Source organism: Scomber scombrus, chromosome 7 (assembly GCF_963691925.1).
Source record: "Scomber scombrus chromosome 7, fScoSco1.1, whole genome shotgun sequence".
NCBI classification, from domain to species: domain Eukaryota; kingdom Metazoa; phylum Chordata; class Actinopteri; order Scombriformes; family Scombridae; genus Scomber; species Scomber scombrus.
In genome coordinates, this window is record NC_084976.1 from 10,534,108 (window position 1) to 10,552,901 (window position 18,794).

Genomic DNA, 18,794 nt, shown 5'->3' on the forward strand with positions numbered 1-18,794 from the left:
TTGACTCACCACATAGTTCAGAGACAGGCCCAGTGTTTTCAGACTCAGATGGCCCTATTTTGCTTGATACATCATTCGTCGCTTTTGGCTAGCCTGCTGATACTTCAAAATTATGACAGCCGCTTGCATCACCTGGCTTTTGTTTGAAATCCGGCCCCTGCTGTGTTTAGTCTCACCTAATTTAGCACTGCAGTCATTTTTGGCTCTTTGATTCTATGTGGTATTCCCCTCATATAAACTGCAACCATTAAATCTTTTTCTTCCAATCAATTTACATCCACTGTTTAATATGTCTGAGTAACACAGTACGAACTGACAAACATGAAAACCTAATTAAGATTTTATAGAATCGCTATTGCAACTCTTATGAATGCATCAGAGCCACTGGATTCATTTCCCTTTGAAAAAGGACGCACACCAGTAGCAATTACATTTTGATGTTCTTTATAAAACCAAGTATTATCCAGAGAAAGAAACACTTGTACTGTATCTTCTCACATCTAATACTGTAACTTCTTTTATCTAATGAACTCTTTCTATTGCTCTCGACCAGTGAAAAGCTCTGGAGAGCTTAAATCCAGAGGGGTAAAATTATTACCAGGAAAGGACAACACTAACAAACTGTCTTTGAGTAAGTCTTTTATTTTTTATTATGCAACTATTTTCATTGTTTGGGTTTTTTTGTTTATGTAGGGCTTGCGTTCTGGGTCTTTGTTTCTTTCTTGTCTCTTTTTTTGCTGCATCATTTGGTGAAGGAATTAAGCTACAGTACTAGATTTTGCAGAAGTGCAGTCTCTTTTTCTTTCTGATGACCTATTTACCCCGCTGTCCTTGGACTCCCTGTCCTGACAGAAATGAACTCAGCTAGATCAGACATACTCATGTATATTGCAGTAGAATGCTAAATTTGATCAGTTTCAGCCGGCCAGCACTTCTGCTGTCTCATTCTGTTTATTATTTAAGTAGCACATCAGACTGACTTATGTTCATGCACTGTGTGATCTACACACACAGCCGTAGTCAAGGTTGATTGACCACTCACTTGTCAGATGATTTGTGTACACTTCAGACTGAAGTGAATGCATTCTAATTGCTTGCGGAGCTCTGTCATTAACATCAATCTGGAACACAATTCCCTTTAACTCCACAGTGTGCTAAACACTTCAATGATAACTGGTTGTAATCTTTATTGCCTTATGTGTCATAGATTCAGCATTGCATGAAGACATGAATAATGCAGAGGGTTGTAATCTTAGCTACAAGACAATACTGTATATCATTTAAAATACTATGAAGAGATGTTTCATATGCCTTGTGATTTTGTTGCATATAATTGAACCCATAACTGTATTATAAACCCTAACAATTAACTTCAAAGCTAATGAATTTCCTGCAAAAAGCCAAGGAACAACACATGCCAGTAGAGCTCCTCATGTTCAAACAGAAGTGTCTTTGTGTGTGTGTGTGTGTGTGTGTGTGTGTGTGTGTGTGTGTGTGTGTGTGTGTGTGTGTGTGTGTGTGTGTGTGTGTGTGTGGGTGGGGGGGTGATGCCTTATTGCAAATTTTACAACAAACCTTAGAGATAATTATGATACTACATATTTCATGAATTTCATTTCCAGTGCATGCTGTTTTTGATTCACAGATCATAATATGAGGGGGAGATGAGCTTTTTGTAGTCAGAACACAAAAAACCGAACTATGTTACTGCTTCCAAGCCACCGCTTTACTTTTCTACCAAAGTAAAAACCCTATCGACAAAGCTTTATCTAATGTACTTAAACTATTATTATGTATGGAGAGTCCCACTGAGTGATTATTGTAGCACCTGCAGTTGATAGCTGAAGGTTGTTTAATCCTCTTAATCCCTGTTGGGCACAGATATGTTTCCCTCTATTTTGTCTAGCTCAGGTAAGAGAGTTGCTTTCACCCTTGGCACTCACTCTTATATCACAAAATATGAGTGTCACAGTTTAAAATATGTGATATTGAAAGATGGGGTCAATTTGTTTATGTGATTCCCAGAACCAAATTCAGTCACCAGACATAACGAGGATACTTTCAAACAGGCTGTGTAATCTACTTTTCAAGAGCTTTTCACTGCAGCAGGTTTTTTCTAGAAGTAAAAAGTTTGACAATTAAAGTGTCTCTCTCTTAGTCTTCTTGGTCCTTGTCTTTCTCACTTAGTGAATGAAGGAGGAATCAAACAGGTGTCTAATTACTGCCCTGATCCAGGAGAGCCGGAGAATGGCAAACGGGTCGGCTCAGACTTCAGGTGTGTTGGCGCCGCTGCAGCTGAAGTGAAGGAGAGCGTTAAGGAGTGGAACAACATCCTCTCCATGCATTTTTAGTATAATGACTTGCAGCATATTCCAAGTACCACTGTTCCATTCTACTAATTCAACAAGACTGAGAGCACATAATCCCACTTCTTACCTACTTCTGGCAACCTGCAGCTGTTTTTTAAACTTTGTTATATCACTTCATATATTGTTTTATCTATTTGCCAGAGTCAGTGAGAATTTTCTTGTTAATATTGTGCAGTGTACTCTACTGTATCTCATTTTTCATGAACAAAACTCATTCAGCAAACACAAACTATATCATTATTTCGGTAGAGGAAAATAAAAAATGTTCTCTTTCAGACAATATACTTTGACATATCAGACTTTTATTAGATTATTTTCTCATGCCCTGTACAGAATACTGCACAGTGAACTCGTACAGCTTTAGAAACCCTTTGTAGTTTAAAAAAAATGAGCCTGTCGGATGCAGAGATTTAGTTACTTTTCATAGTTAAGTCCACTCTCTGGTCTCTGCACAGCTGAGTGCATGTTCCTTTGTCGATGTATATGTATACTCTCTATGGCCTAGATAGCCCTCTGCTTTACTCTATTAGCTTTAATTTGCAAAACATTAATTTCAAGTATCAACATAGCCAAGATGCTTTCTCAGTCCATATGCAAAAAAAATGCTCCATGCATTAAAGGGAATTATTGTCTCTCATTTTTAACTGAGACATTTGTAAGTTGTGATGTATAGAGAATGATGACATTTAAGGAATAAATTGACTAATTTATCTACTGAATGTTATATATGGATGCACAATGCAATGTAAATGCATAATGAATGGTATGAAATAAATAATGAATGTGATATTTCATCAGGAGTCATTTTTGAGAAATTGATTGCTTTTCCAGGCGTTAATGGTGTTTGTTATCTTCTCAGCATCGGAGCAACTGCTCAATTTACCTGTGATGAAGACCATGTGCTGCAGGGTTCCAAAGTGATTACCTGCCAGCGTGTAGCCGAAGTCTTTGCCGCTTGGAGCGACCACAGACCCGTCTGCAAGGGTGAGCGAGGTTTCTGAAGAGCTAATAAAACAGTTTCATTAAGGCAGTGCCTCTGGATAGAGGATCTATGCAGATACAGGAAAGTTCATTTCTGTTAATTATGTATGAAAGCCTCTGCTGCAGCACTCTACTTTTCCATTCCAAAATGCTCTGCCTGTTTTTCTGTGTTTCATAATACCTGGAGCACCTTTTAGAATTTGATTAATGGAAATATGGCTAATAGACCCTCTCTCTACTTGTGCAAACAATATATTACCTTTCTGTCATATTACAATGCAGGAGTTATTACCCTGCCTTCTGAGCACCTTTTTCATCAATATTTATTGTGAATTTACCATTTCTTGGACTGACTTTTAGGTGTAGTTGTAGTGATGATTTATAATGTATATTATTATTATTATTTATTTTTTTAAGGGTTTGGGATATTTTAAAATCTGTCTTTTAAATGAATGTGTTTATCTTATGTGTCTTTATGTTTCTGCTGTGCTATTGCAGTGAAAACATGTGGGTCAAATCTACAGGGACCATCAGGCACTTTTACATCCCCTAACTTCCCCATACAGTATGAGAGTAACTCCCAGTGCGTGTGGATCATCACTGCCAGTGACCCAAACAAGGTAGTGGAATAGAATAAGCGTTTTCCAGCTATGGATGCATCTCTGAATATGTATTACTGTTACATTTTGATCAAATCTCATGAAAACACACAGCTACTTTTGTGATGTGATTTCTCACCAATAACAGTTCTTTGGACTCTAACACATTAGTATCATTATCACATGTATTTTACCTGGTTTACATGAGAGTGTTAATCATCATTACCTGATATCCTTTGAATGTAGTAATTTGCAGACCACTATCACCACTAGCAAAAATATACCTCAATATAGTCTCTAAGTCTCTCCACAGCATTGCAGATATGTTATTCTTAAAGATTAAGATCATTTCTTGAATAATTTACTTTAAAATATCATGAACAATTTGAGGAAGGCTATAAGTAATGCAGTGCATCTCTTTTTATAAACAAGTGTCACAGTCCCTCATTAGTTATAAAATAATCACAAATGAGCAATTGTTTCCTGTTCCCCAGTGAGTGAACCCTCACCTTTTAACACGAGAAAAACCCTCCTTCCCTGTAGTGTACAGCATCTGTCCAGGCTTCCCCTTGCTGGATAAATATTTATGCACGCATCTATTTTCCCCGGGTTTCCCGGGGTGAGAAAAGGTTACATGGAATATGCATATATTTTGACTTAAGTTCATTGCAACTGTCCCTCATTAATGTACATAGCTGCAGTGAGTGGATTGCATTACAGTTCTCACTGGACTCACAGTTTGACCATGGCAGTTGGCAGTTGAGCAATTCTCCTCATTTATCTGGAGCAACAGAAAATGAGAGAAATAATGATTGAATGGGACCAGTTTCTCCCCAAAGTGAAGAGGTCAAAGCTGTTTTTCTAATGGTCATTACTGCTCTCCTACTTAAATCGGGCTGTCTATTGGTATTCTGTCCAGTGAGTCATACACACAGGGGTGTCAGTTCAAATCTGTCATGCTAATAAACAATAACTAACCAACTAACTCTCATTCAGAGCTCACTAGGACTGGCAAGTGCTTTAGCTTTGTGCCACCGTGCATTCTCCAAGGCAAACAAGTCATTCACTTGGCACTGAAAGTTGGTCCATTAGTGTTATTATGGCGATTCCGCTTATGCGTGCATTGTAATGAGGCTGTTCTAAATGGATATTGTGAGGCATTGCCCTCCCCATAGCTAGAGAAATGGATGCTAAGGATGAGCAAGCGGCCATCATATTATTGTCATTAACGGATTTGATACTCATGTCACTACAGCATCCTTTCTTTCAGCACAAATCCATGTAGGCAAAGTGTAGGCTGAGATAATGTGGCTTTATTGTGTAATGCCTCTGAAGTACACTCAATTTTTCATGATTATTATATGCAGCTGTTGCTTGTTTGATCAGGATGTTATATATATTTATTAAAGGAAAAAGTTACACAAGTGACAGCTGGCAAAGCTATGTAGAAGGTAAATGTAGACAGGCAAATCATAATTTTGAGCACTTAAATCTGACTGACCATGATTGGTCTGTAATATCTGAGTTGTGCTCTAAAGTAATGTGAAAAGATACTGCTGTCAGCTTCTATATTGCTTTGTAGGATGTTTGTGCCGTCCTTTGTTCACGTGGGTGTGCAGCATGGAAACGCACTATTTGTCAAAGCCTTGTACAATACACAGTCAAGAATTTGATGTGACTTGAGTTTTGTGTTTGCCTTTAATTTTCTCTTGATGCTACTGCCACATGTTTCATAAAAGTACCAGAATATAGCTTATATCATGCAGCTGTCTGAATTGTGAGATAGGAGAAATTCTTAGGTTTTTACAGCATTGTTTGATCAAACATGTGGCTGTCTGCTTGCAAAAATGTGTAAGACATTACAATCGGTAGACTTTCTCTACTTCCACTTGTCTTTCTCACACTTAAGCTATCTCCAGAAACCCTCTTTCTAAAAGCAGTGTATGGAAATGAACAACGATGAGTTTCATATAAATGAGATGGTGGCTGATTAGATAATAAAACTTAAACATTTGGAATCACTGCTCATCTAACTTAGAAGGTTTGGCTTATATAAATGAATGTCATGAATAAGGTCAACCCTCATTAAAGCAGTATCAGCTGGTAGAGCTGCATGTTAACTCTTATAAAAAGGCAGACTCTATTTAAATTTCTACTTTATTACAGGTTATTCAGATCAACTTCGAGGAGTTTGACTTGGAGATCGGGTACGATTCACTTACGATTGGAGATGGAGGGGAAGTAGGTGATTCTAAAACAATAATACAAGTGTAAGTACTACATTAAATACTACATCAGATATATATATTGTAATGTGTACCATTTTACTACTCTTTGATGTTCAATTTTTAGCAGACAAATATGTATATAGCTGCAAAATGTACATACCCTAAATAAATATTAGGCAACAATATATACAGACATCATATAATACACATCATCATTTGGTTGAATGCATTTTTACTCTGTTTAATGACATGTTGTTTGAAAAGATGATTATGATACCACAGTGATGTTTTTGTTGCTCTGTCTGCAGACTGACTGGGAGCTTTGTCCCAGACCTGATTGTCAGCATGTCCCATCAGATGTGGCTTCATCTCCAGTCTGATGAGAGCGTAGGCTCGATTGGCTTCAAGATCAACTATAAAGGTACACATACTTAAGGGCTGATACCATTGCTCACTGTCTGTATTTGCGTCTGTGTCTGTAACTGTCTCCATCAGTAAAGCAGTGAGTCCTTTTTCCTGTCTGCCTTTCTGTCCTTCTGTCTGTCTGGCTAGCTGGCTATCTTTCACTGTCCTACTGAAAAACTGAAAAACTCTGAGTCCTCACCTGGCCCTTTACAGATAATGGTTAAGAAAGATAGCAAATGTACCTCACAGTACTGTACTTGGCTTGAATTAATCCTCTACTTTTCCCATTTCCCTCCTCTCCCATCTTCATCCCTGCCTCTTCTCCTCCTCTCCCCTCACCCACAGAAATTGACAAAGAGAGTTGTGGTGACCCCGGTACACCTCTGTACGGCTACCAAGAGGGTAGTGGCTTCTTAAACGGAAATGTCCTGCGATTTGAATGCCAGTTTGGATTCGAGCTCATCGGGGAGAGGATGATAACCTGCCAGAACAACAATCAGTGGTCTGCTAATATCCCCATCTGCATATGTGAGTCCAATACATTTTGTTTTATATGACAGCAAATGAAGCAATTACTTATGTGCTTGGAAAGTTCACAATGACACTAAGCTATTGGAGGATTAATTACAGTGTTGTTAAATGACCATACAGTGCATTGTGTGTAAACAATAACACACATAATGTAAAATGGGAAATTGATAGCTTATGGTTGCCTTGTTATGCTGGGGTTAATTTGAAAGAATAAAAAAGAAGGTAGGGTATATACAGATACACTATACATATACTCTGGAGAAGGGAAATCTGCATTATACTGTGCTCTGTCCTTTCTTAAGACAGCTCAAATCCCTGCTGTGAGTTTCACTATACTGTAAGTACAGCGCTAACAGGAAGCGTGGAGATAAGTCTGGCTATGTGAGACTATACTATGCATAACTCATATCCATAACAAAAATCCAGTCCTCTCTTTCTCAAAGTTAACTGTGTCCCTTGGGACAGTGTGCAGAAATCCTGTGTGCCCATATTGCTGAATGACTGTGTTTTTGTACACTAACTCCTTTGTTCCATCCTCCTTGCAATCTCGTGTTTCTCCAACTACTCAGCACCCATAGGAGCATTGCTGTCTCCTTAGTTAGATGGCTAGTTATACAGTGCTGACATTGGTCAATACTGATTTGATATTGTCATGACAGAATATACAATACACTGTAGATTGCCATGTAACCACAGAGAGTTGCTGTAAAGCAAATTGCCTCACTTGGGATATTTTGTTTTTTAATTAGTATTATTCTATGCCTCCCCTCTCTCACACAGTCCCCTGCTTTTCCAACTTCACTGCTCCCATGGGGACGGTGTTGTCCCCCGACTACCCAGAAGGCTATGGGAACAACCTCAACTGTGTATGGTTGATTATCTCAGAGCCTGGCTCCAGAATCCACCTGGCCTTCAATGACTTTGACCTGGAGCCGCCCTATGACTTCCTCACTATCAAAGATGGGGACCAGTCAGGAGCCACCATTCTAGGACGCTTCTCTGGGGCTGAAGTTCCTTCCCACCTGACGTCCAATAGTAACGTCCTGCAGCTGGAGTTTCAAGCTGATCACTCTATGTCTGGGCGAGGGTTCAACATCACCTATAGCAGTAAGACAGTTTGCTGACTGTTTTATTGATTTGATTCACTCATTCATATCATAGTTAAGCATATATTTGCCAGTAGATAAAGGTACACATAAAGGCCGCTTGGCAAATATCAAGAATGACTAAGCTCTTAAATGAATTCACTTTTTATATCTCATAAACAATTAACCAAAGATGTAGCTAGCATCTTTTGAGGTATCACTAAAAGTGCACATTCAGCAATATGCAGATGAATCAAGGGCTTCTAAGGTCAGGAGCAGCACATATCAGATGCAAAGAGACTGAAGCACACTGACTGATTTGCAGCCTTTCACTATGACATTGTAGTGTCTGTTTTCACTGCATATCAATCAGTGTGCTCCGCTCTTTTCTCGTGGAACTACATCTTATGTTTTATTAATAACAAAGGAGGCTATGAAGTTCAACAGCACATGTAATTGCGTGTGAATGTGCATGTTCTCAGTCACAAACCATACTTGTCTTTTTTGTTCTTTTTGAAAACGATTGCCCAAGCTTTTAGCTAAAAGCTGTTTCTTCTGCCTCATTGCCCAATACAATCCCACGTAATTCTTTTTTCTCCTGGCAAAGGCACAACAAGCTGTAAAGACACAGGCTATTGTCACCCTCAGGTGTACAGAGCAGACCTCTGTTAGTATTTTACACCTCCTGCAGACAGCTACATCTATTTCCCTTATCTCCCTACTCCTCAAAGACCCCATTTCTCATTCACACAAGAGGGTTTGTCACTAGATCTTGTTCTCTTTCTTCTCATTACAAGCTTTCGGGCATAATGAGTGCCCTGACCCTGGCATACCGTTGAATGCCAGGCGCTTTGGGGACAATTTCCAACTAGGAAGCTCCATGTCTGTGCTTTGTGAGGAGGGCTTCATCAAGACACAAGGGGCTAACACCATCACATGCCATCTGGAAGAAGGCAAGGTGATGTGGAGCGGACTCATTCCAAAATGTGAAGGTAAACTGAAATGAAATAGCAAATACATGTGTGGATATTGGGAGGGTAGATCAACTACTGAGTTAGGAAGTGAAAGAAAGAGAGAGAATTTTCATCTTTAAAAAATGGTTAGATTTTGTGGCGTGAAGTAGGTTGTTTGGAACACACAGTCCACCCAAACTGAGCTACATTTATCTGCAGTATCATTTCAAGGTTTTTGTGTAACTTTTGCGCTTTGGTGACTCATTTGGTTTTTCATGTCGGAACAAGAAGATTACTGAGCTGTATCACCTGTAAAACGACAACTTTACGTCTGTATCTATTTTCCTTCTCTCTTATCTCATCTCCCTATTTTTGCTCTTTCTACTATCCCCTACTCTTCAGTCCATTAATATCTTTAATGTATATATATTTATTCCACCCATCCCTCCCACTGTTCTCCCACCTCTCTGCTCGTCTAGCTCCTTGTGGGGGCCACTACTCAGGGCCGTCTGGTGTCATCCTCTCCCCGGGGTGGCCAGGCTACTACAAAGACTCCCTGAGTTGTGAGTGGGTCATTGAGGCCGAGCTGGGACGCTCCATCAAGATCAGCTTTGACAGGTCTGTATGACAGTGCTGCAACAACTCAGCCGTGGAAACAAAGACACACACACGCACACACACACGCACACACACACACAAAGACAAAAATGAAAACTGGGAGAGCACACAATCCCTTATGTATACATAACCACATACTGTATTGCATGTGAATATATATATATATATATATATACCACACATACACACACACACACACACACACACACACACACACACACGCACGCACAAAAACAGAAGGCTTACCCTTACCTTTAGCTCTCACATCCTCTCAGTTAGAAATAGACTGTCAGTGGAGGTGAAAGGCACACATGGACCTAGTTTCCAAAAATGTTGAAAGCGTCAAGTAATTCTTTGTTTCTCTTGCTAGCTCTTGCTCACTTCGCCAGAGAACTGCAATAAAAAAAGTCTTGCTTTAAGATTGCTTCTGTATTTCATAACATTAAAAAGTGAAACCGATGTTCATATTTTATAGTCGTTGCTTTCTTAGTGCTTTGACATACTCCTTTGTAAAGAAACAAAGACCTTCTTTCTTCATCCCTCTTTGTTAAATGAGCCCAAATCTTTTCCCTCTTCTTTTACTTTAAATGCGCAGGTATTCATATGCGTAATTTATGCAGTTTTCCGTGGTCTTACACCAGAGGTAATGTGCTCCATTTTTAAGCTCTTTGCATTTGTAACATTGAGATGCCTGAAATTTCTCTTGTTGAAAATGTTTGAAGGTACTTTTTTCCAACAGTACTTATAGTGATATTGGAAGTCTGTGCCAATGTGATTTGTCTAATGATGTAGAGACATGAGGGTGACCACAAATCCATACCATGTCAGATTTGAAAGAACCTCATTGATCTTATACTATTGCAATGATTGGAATTCTTCTATTTCTTCTCATTTATCTCCTCCTAAATTAGAACATTTTCTCTGTGGACAGAACAGACTAAATGGTTTCAAACTGTCTAATCTGTCACACTACTAGTATTGTTGTGAATACAAATAATTGTCGACTGTCATTCCCTCTTTCTTCTTTCTTTTTTTAAGGTTTCAAACTGAGCTGAGTTATGACTACCTGGAAGTGCATGATGGCCCCAATGTGCTCTCTCCTCTGATTGGCTCGTTCAATGGAACCCTAGTTCCTCAGTTCCTGTTTAGTAGCAGCAACACCCTATATTTGCTTTTCACCACCGATAACAGTAGATCGAACAGTGGCTTCAAGATCTTCTATGAAGGTGAGAGTACCTGTATGCTACTATTGCCTGCATGGACTGCAAAACATTAAAGTGGATGAATTATGAGTGTAAAATATTTTTTGAATGATACACAAACATTCACAAAAATAATTTACATGAATTTTACAAGAAAATACATTAATTCTGCCTACGTGCTTAGATTTATTTTAGAAGGAGACCAAGGTCAACAGTGCTGCTATGAATCTTCTGTTACCACTTATGTTAACTTTTAAGTATCTATTTCACTCAATTATTTAAGGTTAAGCAGTACTTTTAAAACCTCATTGTTTGCAAGGCCTTTTGTGTGAGAGGTTAGTGAATGACGCCTAGTAGAATATGAGTAAATCCTTGGGACAAAATCGGTTGTACGTTTTAATCAATGTTGCTTATTGAGTGTCTAAATATTTGTAGACAATGTAGACAAACACTGAAAGTAAAAGACAGAGCGTTCAGTGGGAATCTTTTGACTGGAGCTGTCATCCCAGATGCCATTGTGTTTAATGTTCTCTGTGCTTATTACTGAGATATGGACTCTCCCCAAATCCCAGTTCCCTGATTCATTGTTTGACTTGCCAAATGTGTTCTTGCACTTTAGTGCCCCTTGAGGTGCAACAGTTGCCCTGAGTTTAAAAAATGCAAGCTTGTGGACGGAGGCGTGCTTCGAGTGCACAGACTGCCTGAGAAAATCTTAGAAGTACATAATTGAATACCCTGAGTAACTACAGTCTGGGTAAAATCTTCCCGCTCTCAGGACCTTATGTTTGACACTCTTCTTTCCACATCATTATGCATGGAGTAGTAGTATTTGAAAAATCATATAGAAAAATACATTGGACATAGTGTGATCTATTTTCACCATTGTTTGCACTAGCACCATTACCCTTGTCACTCAGATCTGACTCATAAGACAGAGTGTGTTATTATGTCTGTATTATTGACTGAAAGCAGACCACAAGTGCCTTTGTCTTATTATGTTTCACTCTCAAGTGCATTTCTCTTTTGTTGATGAGGCTATCGAAAAGCAATAACAGTTATAACACATTATCTTCTTCATTGCAATTTTGGACATATTTTATTGCTGAAATGCTTTGGGGAAACCCAGCCTGGTTCATTTGTGAAATTTACGAAATGGGGCTGTAGTGAATTATACTGTGAATAAAGTGAGGCACAGAAACACATTATCCTCTTTGTACTTAATAGGTACATTTGATCTATTCAGTTGGAAGAAATAAATCAAAATGTTAGCAAATCATATGTTCAAGTATTTCTGGTTTAAAATTGGGATTGGCAAAGGATTGGGGATGGATTGAAATATTGTTTCTATATTACTCCTGCACCCTAGAGGGCAGCACCAAAAGTGATAAATAATATGTGTGAGCCTACAGAGGCTTAGTAGTACTAAGGAAGAACCCTGGTATCACACATGAATTATCCTTCATCCTGGACAGTGAAAGAGGTCAGATGTGGATGATAATAACTGGTATCATAGCTCACAAACCACATTGCAAAACTCAGGCTTTTACTGTCTTTTGCTGTTAAGTATATCCTTTCAAGTCAACTTTGGCACACCGAAAGTAACTTCTGCAGGCCCAGCAGTATTCCTACAATCCTGCTAATGTACTAGACTTTACGTACTTTTTCAAATCTGACTACTTTTGTTTGACTTGCTGAGAGTGCGTATCCGATTCTCTTCGTGCTGCGATGGGTGCTATTTTACAGAAATTTCACATGGTGCACTGTACGTTTTAAATGCACTTCATGCTGGATGAACAGTCACTGATGCCAGACAGACATCCCACAATGAACAGGATACTATATGCTGACATATCTTAATCCTTTGACTCAGTCAGTCACCTGAAACTACTGCAGCACCAGAAATTGGACTCTACCCAGGACATCTTAGAAAGAGAACAAACGGTGATGGCTAGTTGCACATACAGCCTGCTTAAACTGTGAATCAGCATTTATTTTTAAATGTATAAATACAAAAAATGTATATGGTGGTCATAGTGTGATTCAAGCAGTTCAAGAAATTCCTTGAGTGTGTTATTGATCAGGTGCACTTCTATTCAAAGATCTGTTTTTTATGATTCCTGTCTGACTATGTTTATGGATCCTCTGGGGGCGGCTGTGGCTCAGTAGGTAGAACGGGTCGTCCACTAACCGGAAGATCAGTTTGAACCTGAGCTTCTCCAGTGTGCATGCAGAAGTGTCCTTGGGCAAGATACTATACCCCAAATTGCTCCCTAAGGCTGTTGTGTGAATGGGTGAATGTGGCACCTAGAGTAAAGCGCTTTGAGTGGTCGGTGGACTAGAAAAAGGCGCTATATAAATGCCGTCCGTTTTCCATCCTTATATATCATTTTCCATTTTCTCTAACATGATGGAAGGATGAATGGATGGGTAAACTACAGACACACCCCAGTAATCCAAAAACTATTTCAAATGATTACAGTCATAAGATGAATTATCATATGTTGTGAAATGACACAATTAAGCGATTAAAATGCACAATCTGTATTATTAAGATTCTGCATTAGAGTAGCTCCCTCATCAATGACTGCTTACATAACTGTTGGCAGTCAATGCCTAAAATCAGCATATTTTTAGCACATCAAAAGCAAATCTACTTGGATGATATCCAAATAGCAGCCCTGGAAATCACCAGGAAAAACGGAGGAATCTGTTTCCAGCTTGTATCATTGAAGAATAAGAGTGAGTTGGCACCACTATACAAGCAGCTTATTCTACTAGCACAACAGGACACAAAATATGTTGTTTTAAAGAATAGTAGTGCAACACATGCACAGAAAAGAAGGAAGTACAGTTTCACTGTGGTCATATTCCCAATTCTCTCTCCCTGTGAAACTGCTCTGTCCTCCTCTCACCACCTAGAACATCTAGTGTTTGACCCTTTAGTGTGTGACTTGCTTAAATTTCACAAAAAATAGATAACATGAAGATGAACCCTTGTTTTCCTTACCATCAAACAAACCAACAACTTTATAAAGGTTACTAAGAAAGAAATTGTCAAATATCACAGCAGTCAAACTTTGAACTAAAAACTTCCTTTATGAGCAGTGCAACAGTGCACTTTACTTCAAAGCCACAACTGTATCACATTATAAAACAGCTTTTGCTACTGTCTGAAATGTGTCTTTGTGTCTTCTGTTCATCATGTAATATGTTTTTTTTCTTCCCATTTTTATGTAAGCAAGGGGAAGAATGTATTTTTAAAGATAAAAGGTAAAAGTAAATGTCTTACTTTTGAAAACTCTGCTTGTTTTCTCGGTTATGTACATAACCTTAGACTTACCTTTGTTGTGTTGATTGCAATAACTTCAAAGGTTCTGTCACAATGGTTTTTTGATGAGTGTGGCCTAGAAATCTTATTGATTGCAAAAAATAGAATTGCCATTTTATGTTACATGAGTGCTTTATGACTTTAATATACCTCTGCAGCTCATCAATCATGTTATATTTACATTCTTTAATGTAAAAATAGTTGAAGAGAATCTGAAATGCTGTGTGACAGAATAAGAAGACATATGTCACAATGCCATTTTACCCCCAAAAAAAAAATCCCTTATAGATCAAGCTTAGTCATCATTATAATACTCATTGTAATTGCAAACAGCATTAGCAATGAAGACTTTGCTATAAAAATCAAATCCAATATTTGATCAATTTAAATGTAAGTGCAAAAAAAGTACAGTGCACTCATATTCAACAAATATGCTTATAACATTTTGACATATTTTTCTAGTTGTCACATTGGATACATACTCCTGCATGGATCCTGGTATCCCAGTGAATGGTGGGCGGCTTAGCCACGACTTATCCATCGGATCTACGGTGACCTTCCAGTGTGATCCAGGATACAGGCTGAGCCACGAGGAACCACTACTTTGTGAGAAAAACCACTTCTGGAGCCACCCTCTGCCTACTTGTGATGGTACGTATACACAACTGTTGAATGATACATTGTGCACTTTAGGTACAGTAAAGAAAATACTGTTAACTTGTCCTCTACAATGTTGCTTACTTAACTGTGTGGTTGGGCTATCCAGTTCCAGTCATCGATTTGGGTCATTAGCTGTGCACTCAGCTTGGTGTTTCTGTTCATTCATGTTACCATGTGTACACAGAAACTAAAACCAAAACATTTCAGGGATGAGGGCTACTATTCATTGTCCATCATGGTCTCGATAAAACAATTGTGCGTATCTACCTTGCTTCCCTGGTATCTGGCGTCTTACAGGCTGATTTTAGATAAGTCCTGCCTTCTTGGAGTGTGGCAACCAGTGACCTATGACCGGGACAGTTAGCATAGTTTTGTAGTCACAAATACTAAAAGGATTATGCCACAAGTTACTGGCAAGAAGTGCCTAAATTTTGCTTGAGGAAACTGGGTTCTCAGGGCAGCTGCCTCCATTGCTGTATTCATTCTCAAACCTTAAAATTAACATGGCCTTGTTGGCAAGAGGTAGCGGCACAAGAATAAGTGGGTAGCCCATAGCAGGTCTGAGTGTGGAGCAGAGACTCATAATCAAACGGACGCTTATCATAATGCTTTTTATTCAACAAAATAGACCAATCCTTGTTCCCGGTAGTTTTGATATCCCACATAATCTCTCTCTTTGTGCTGTGTTTGTACAGTTTTGCTTTTTTGTTTGTAGGCACACTGAAGGACAACATGGTGTTTATTGTTGCAGTGTACAAACCGTAAATGATGTTCCTTAGTCACGGACCACTCAGTTGAAAGAATGTAACAAATAAGATACATGCAAGGATTGGCAGAAAGCACAATATCGTGCATATGATACAGTGCCTTGTAATACAGCATCATCTCAAAGGCTGTCCTGAAAATTCCTTTTATATCTTGGAGCGTTTGCCAGACTGGTGCCAAATGCCTTGGCTTGCTGCCTATTGAGCCTCTAAAGTAGATCCTTTGCCAAGCGTACTCATCAACTTTTAATGACTTTATGTAATTTTGGCTCATTAATAAAATATTTGATATAATTTTGTTGGTGGGTAAGGATTCAGGCCTTGATGTGTTGAGCTTGCTGGAGGGCCCAAGGGTGGAAGGAGTGAGGAAAAAGGGGAGGGGGGGATGGGGGTGGGGTACAGTTGTGAAGCCTCAGGCATCTCACTGATCTTCCGAAACATCATCTGACATTCACTACTTTGAAGATATGTACATGCATAAGAGTTCTACTTCTAATATTTGTCAGCGATCGCTTTTTTGAGGAATGTGTCCAGACATTTCGCGGTAATGCCACAGTAAGGAGTTAAAAAAACAAAGCTTGTCAAATTTCATGAATGCTACATTTAAAAAGGAGTGCCCTTTATGTGAAGTGACCTTTTAGTTGAAATACAATGACAGCATGAGAAAATGGTTGCAGGTTTTAACAACATCCAGTTAGACCAGTTAACCTTCACGTGGATCAAGCATTAACCCCCCCAGGTCCTCAGCAGCCAATGAGGATAGAGATTTATCTCATTAACTGCTTTTGATGAGATAAGGAGCTCCCTGGCAGTAAATTATATGTCAATAGTCAACATGCATGAGAGTCATATTACTGAGGTGACAATGAACGCTGCTCCTTTAGACAACAGTCCCTATCAGCTCATCTATAAACACTCTACACGGTGGGCTGCAACTGGATTATCCTCCCAACCTGGCTGAAAAGGGAGTAGGATGCTGCACTAGGATGATTGTTTCTATTTGGAAGAAATTGAGAATCATTTTAAAGTATTAATCGGACTAAACCCAAATGCTTTAATCTGCTAAATATGCTTGTGTCAGTTATTGTGTATTTTAAGTAAATTTAATGGATTATCATGTTTTCCGACAACGTCTTTTAATTTTAAGATACCATATGAGAGAATAATATTTGGATGGGTTTGTAAATAATTCATCGTCCTGGTATAGGCAGAAGGTTGGTTTGGAGAGAGGGGAGAAAAAAAAACATTGTGTTGGCAGAATTACAGGTACTCATAAAAATAGCAGGACAGGATGTGATATGACTCAAATGTATTATTCATTGAAACCGCTCCTCTGTCTTCAGGTGAAGGATTTATTGGTTCATTTACAGTTTTCTTATTTCTTTCTTTTTTTCTTTTTTTAAGCAACACTTATCATTCATTATCCTCTCTTTCTATTCAGCGTCATGCGGTGGGGATATCAGAGGACCTGGAGGGATCATCCTTTCACCTGGCTTCCCAGAGCTGTACCCCAACTCCCTGAACTGTACATGGACTGTAGAGGTCAGCCATGGAAAAGGTAGGAATTTTGGTAGAAAACCATGCACATAAAAGTACACATATAATGCATTATAAAATACATTTGTTGTTTTAGTCTTATGGCTGATATATTGTAGCTTGGAAACCCATTGAATTATAGATATATGTTGAAGAAACATGTTTTTTTTTAACTTGCATATATCTTTTAAATACTACCCATCACTTATGTCTAGTTTATTTTTATAGTCCTGTCCTCGGTGACATGCTCAATAGTCTTAACAATGGGCAAATTATGAAACTATAAATTAAAAGGACACCCTCTCCACAGGTTCCAAGAACATTAAAGGGATTTATTATTATAAAGCGAGAAGTGCATGAAGCATATATTTTACGTGGAGAAAGACAATTCTAATTCCCTGATCCTTTTATTTCCACCTTTAAGACCAGTGCAGAATATATATATAGGGATAATTATACACTCTTTGTTGTTCACTTATTGAAAATGAACTGTTACTCCTTTTTTGAAAGCATGCTCCAGTATCTGAGAATTTACTTTAATTTGTTGCTCCTCTTTATCAGCAGTTCTTCCAATTAATTCATTTATTTAAGCAAATGTTTAGCAATAGGTTGCTTTTATACATACCTCAACCAGATTGCATGTTATACTTTCTCATTCAGCTCATTTCATGAACAGCTGTGACATTTAGTTGTTCACCAGGTAAGGGAATCATGCTATCTCAGTTTTATTCATGTATTATTCCTTATTGTATTAGTTTAATTCCATTATTACAGCACTCACTGTCAGTTATATGATCAGTAACCAGTTCTCCAAGACGCTCTTATTCATTATCATTTGAAAAGCACACTGAGCTTATCTCACTGCTAGACCCTTAACTTTATTATCCCCATATTTTACCATCATTTTTCTTGTTGTCCTCTACCTTCTACTGCCCATTGAAATGGCATATTGTACTTTTTGTACATCACCAATTGAAATAGTTATCAAAATCTAGAACTTCCTCTTAGGAGTTATATGCACCTACACATGTTAGGTGTCCAATTTGTGTCTAATTAATAATACAGTGCAAAACCGGGAGGACTTCTACATGTGATGTATCATAAATGTGATAAATTATAAATAATAAAGGATAAAAGTGAGCTTTTAAATATTCATTTTTTTAATAATCCATGAACGTCTCCACAACTTGACATTAGCAGAGTCCACCTGTGACAAACTCAGTTGACTGGATATGATTTAGGATGTAGGGTCTCAAAATTCATAGAGTAAGTCCGAGCAGAAGCCAACTCATGAAATCCAGGGATTACTGTATACTTTGAGACAGAATTGTGTTTAGAGTTACATCTGAAATAGGGTTTAAAATGATTGCTAAAGCATCAATGTTCCAAGAAGCACAGCGGTGTCAATGACTGGAAAATGGAAAAAGTTTTTAACCACTAAGATTTCCTTCAGACATATCCTTCTCGCAATACTTATACAATTACTGATTAGAGAGGTAACCAAAATTATGCTATAGGCTACGTATGTACTATAG

The 18,794-nt window shown here is 38.4% G+C and overlaps 1 protein-coding gene across 1 annotated transcript in view; it reads left to right on the top strand.

Annotated features, from left to right (window-relative positions):
• Positions 1–18,794, top strand: part of LOC133984078 (CUB and sushi domain-containing protein 3-like) — a 212,287-nt gene that overhangs the window by 65,145 nt on the left and 128,348 nt on the right. Inside the window, exons 7-19 of the mRNA XM_062423328.1 lie at positions 554–631; positions 2,188–2,275; positions 3,229–3,353; positions 3,849–3,970; positions 6,116–6,219; positions 6,486–6,598; positions 6,928–7,110; positions 7,894–8,220; positions 8,996–9,190; positions 9,631–9,769; positions 10,808–10,995; positions 14,762–14,950; positions 17,165–17,281. Of these exons, the coding sequence (XP_062279312.1) occupies positions 554–631; positions 2,188–2,275; positions 3,229–3,353; positions 3,849–3,970; positions 6,116–6,219; positions 6,486–6,598; positions 6,928–7,110; positions 7,894–8,220; positions 8,996–9,190; positions 9,631–9,769; positions 10,808–10,995; positions 14,762–14,950; positions 17,165–17,281 (1,968 nt within the window). The remainder of the gene's footprint in view (positions 1–553; positions 632–2,187; positions 2,276–3,228; positions 3,354–3,848; positions 3,971–6,115; positions 6,220–6,485; positions 6,599–6,927; positions 7,111–7,893; positions 8,221–8,995; positions 9,191–9,630; positions 9,770–10,807; positions 10,996–14,761; positions 14,951–17,164; positions 17,282–18,794) is intronic.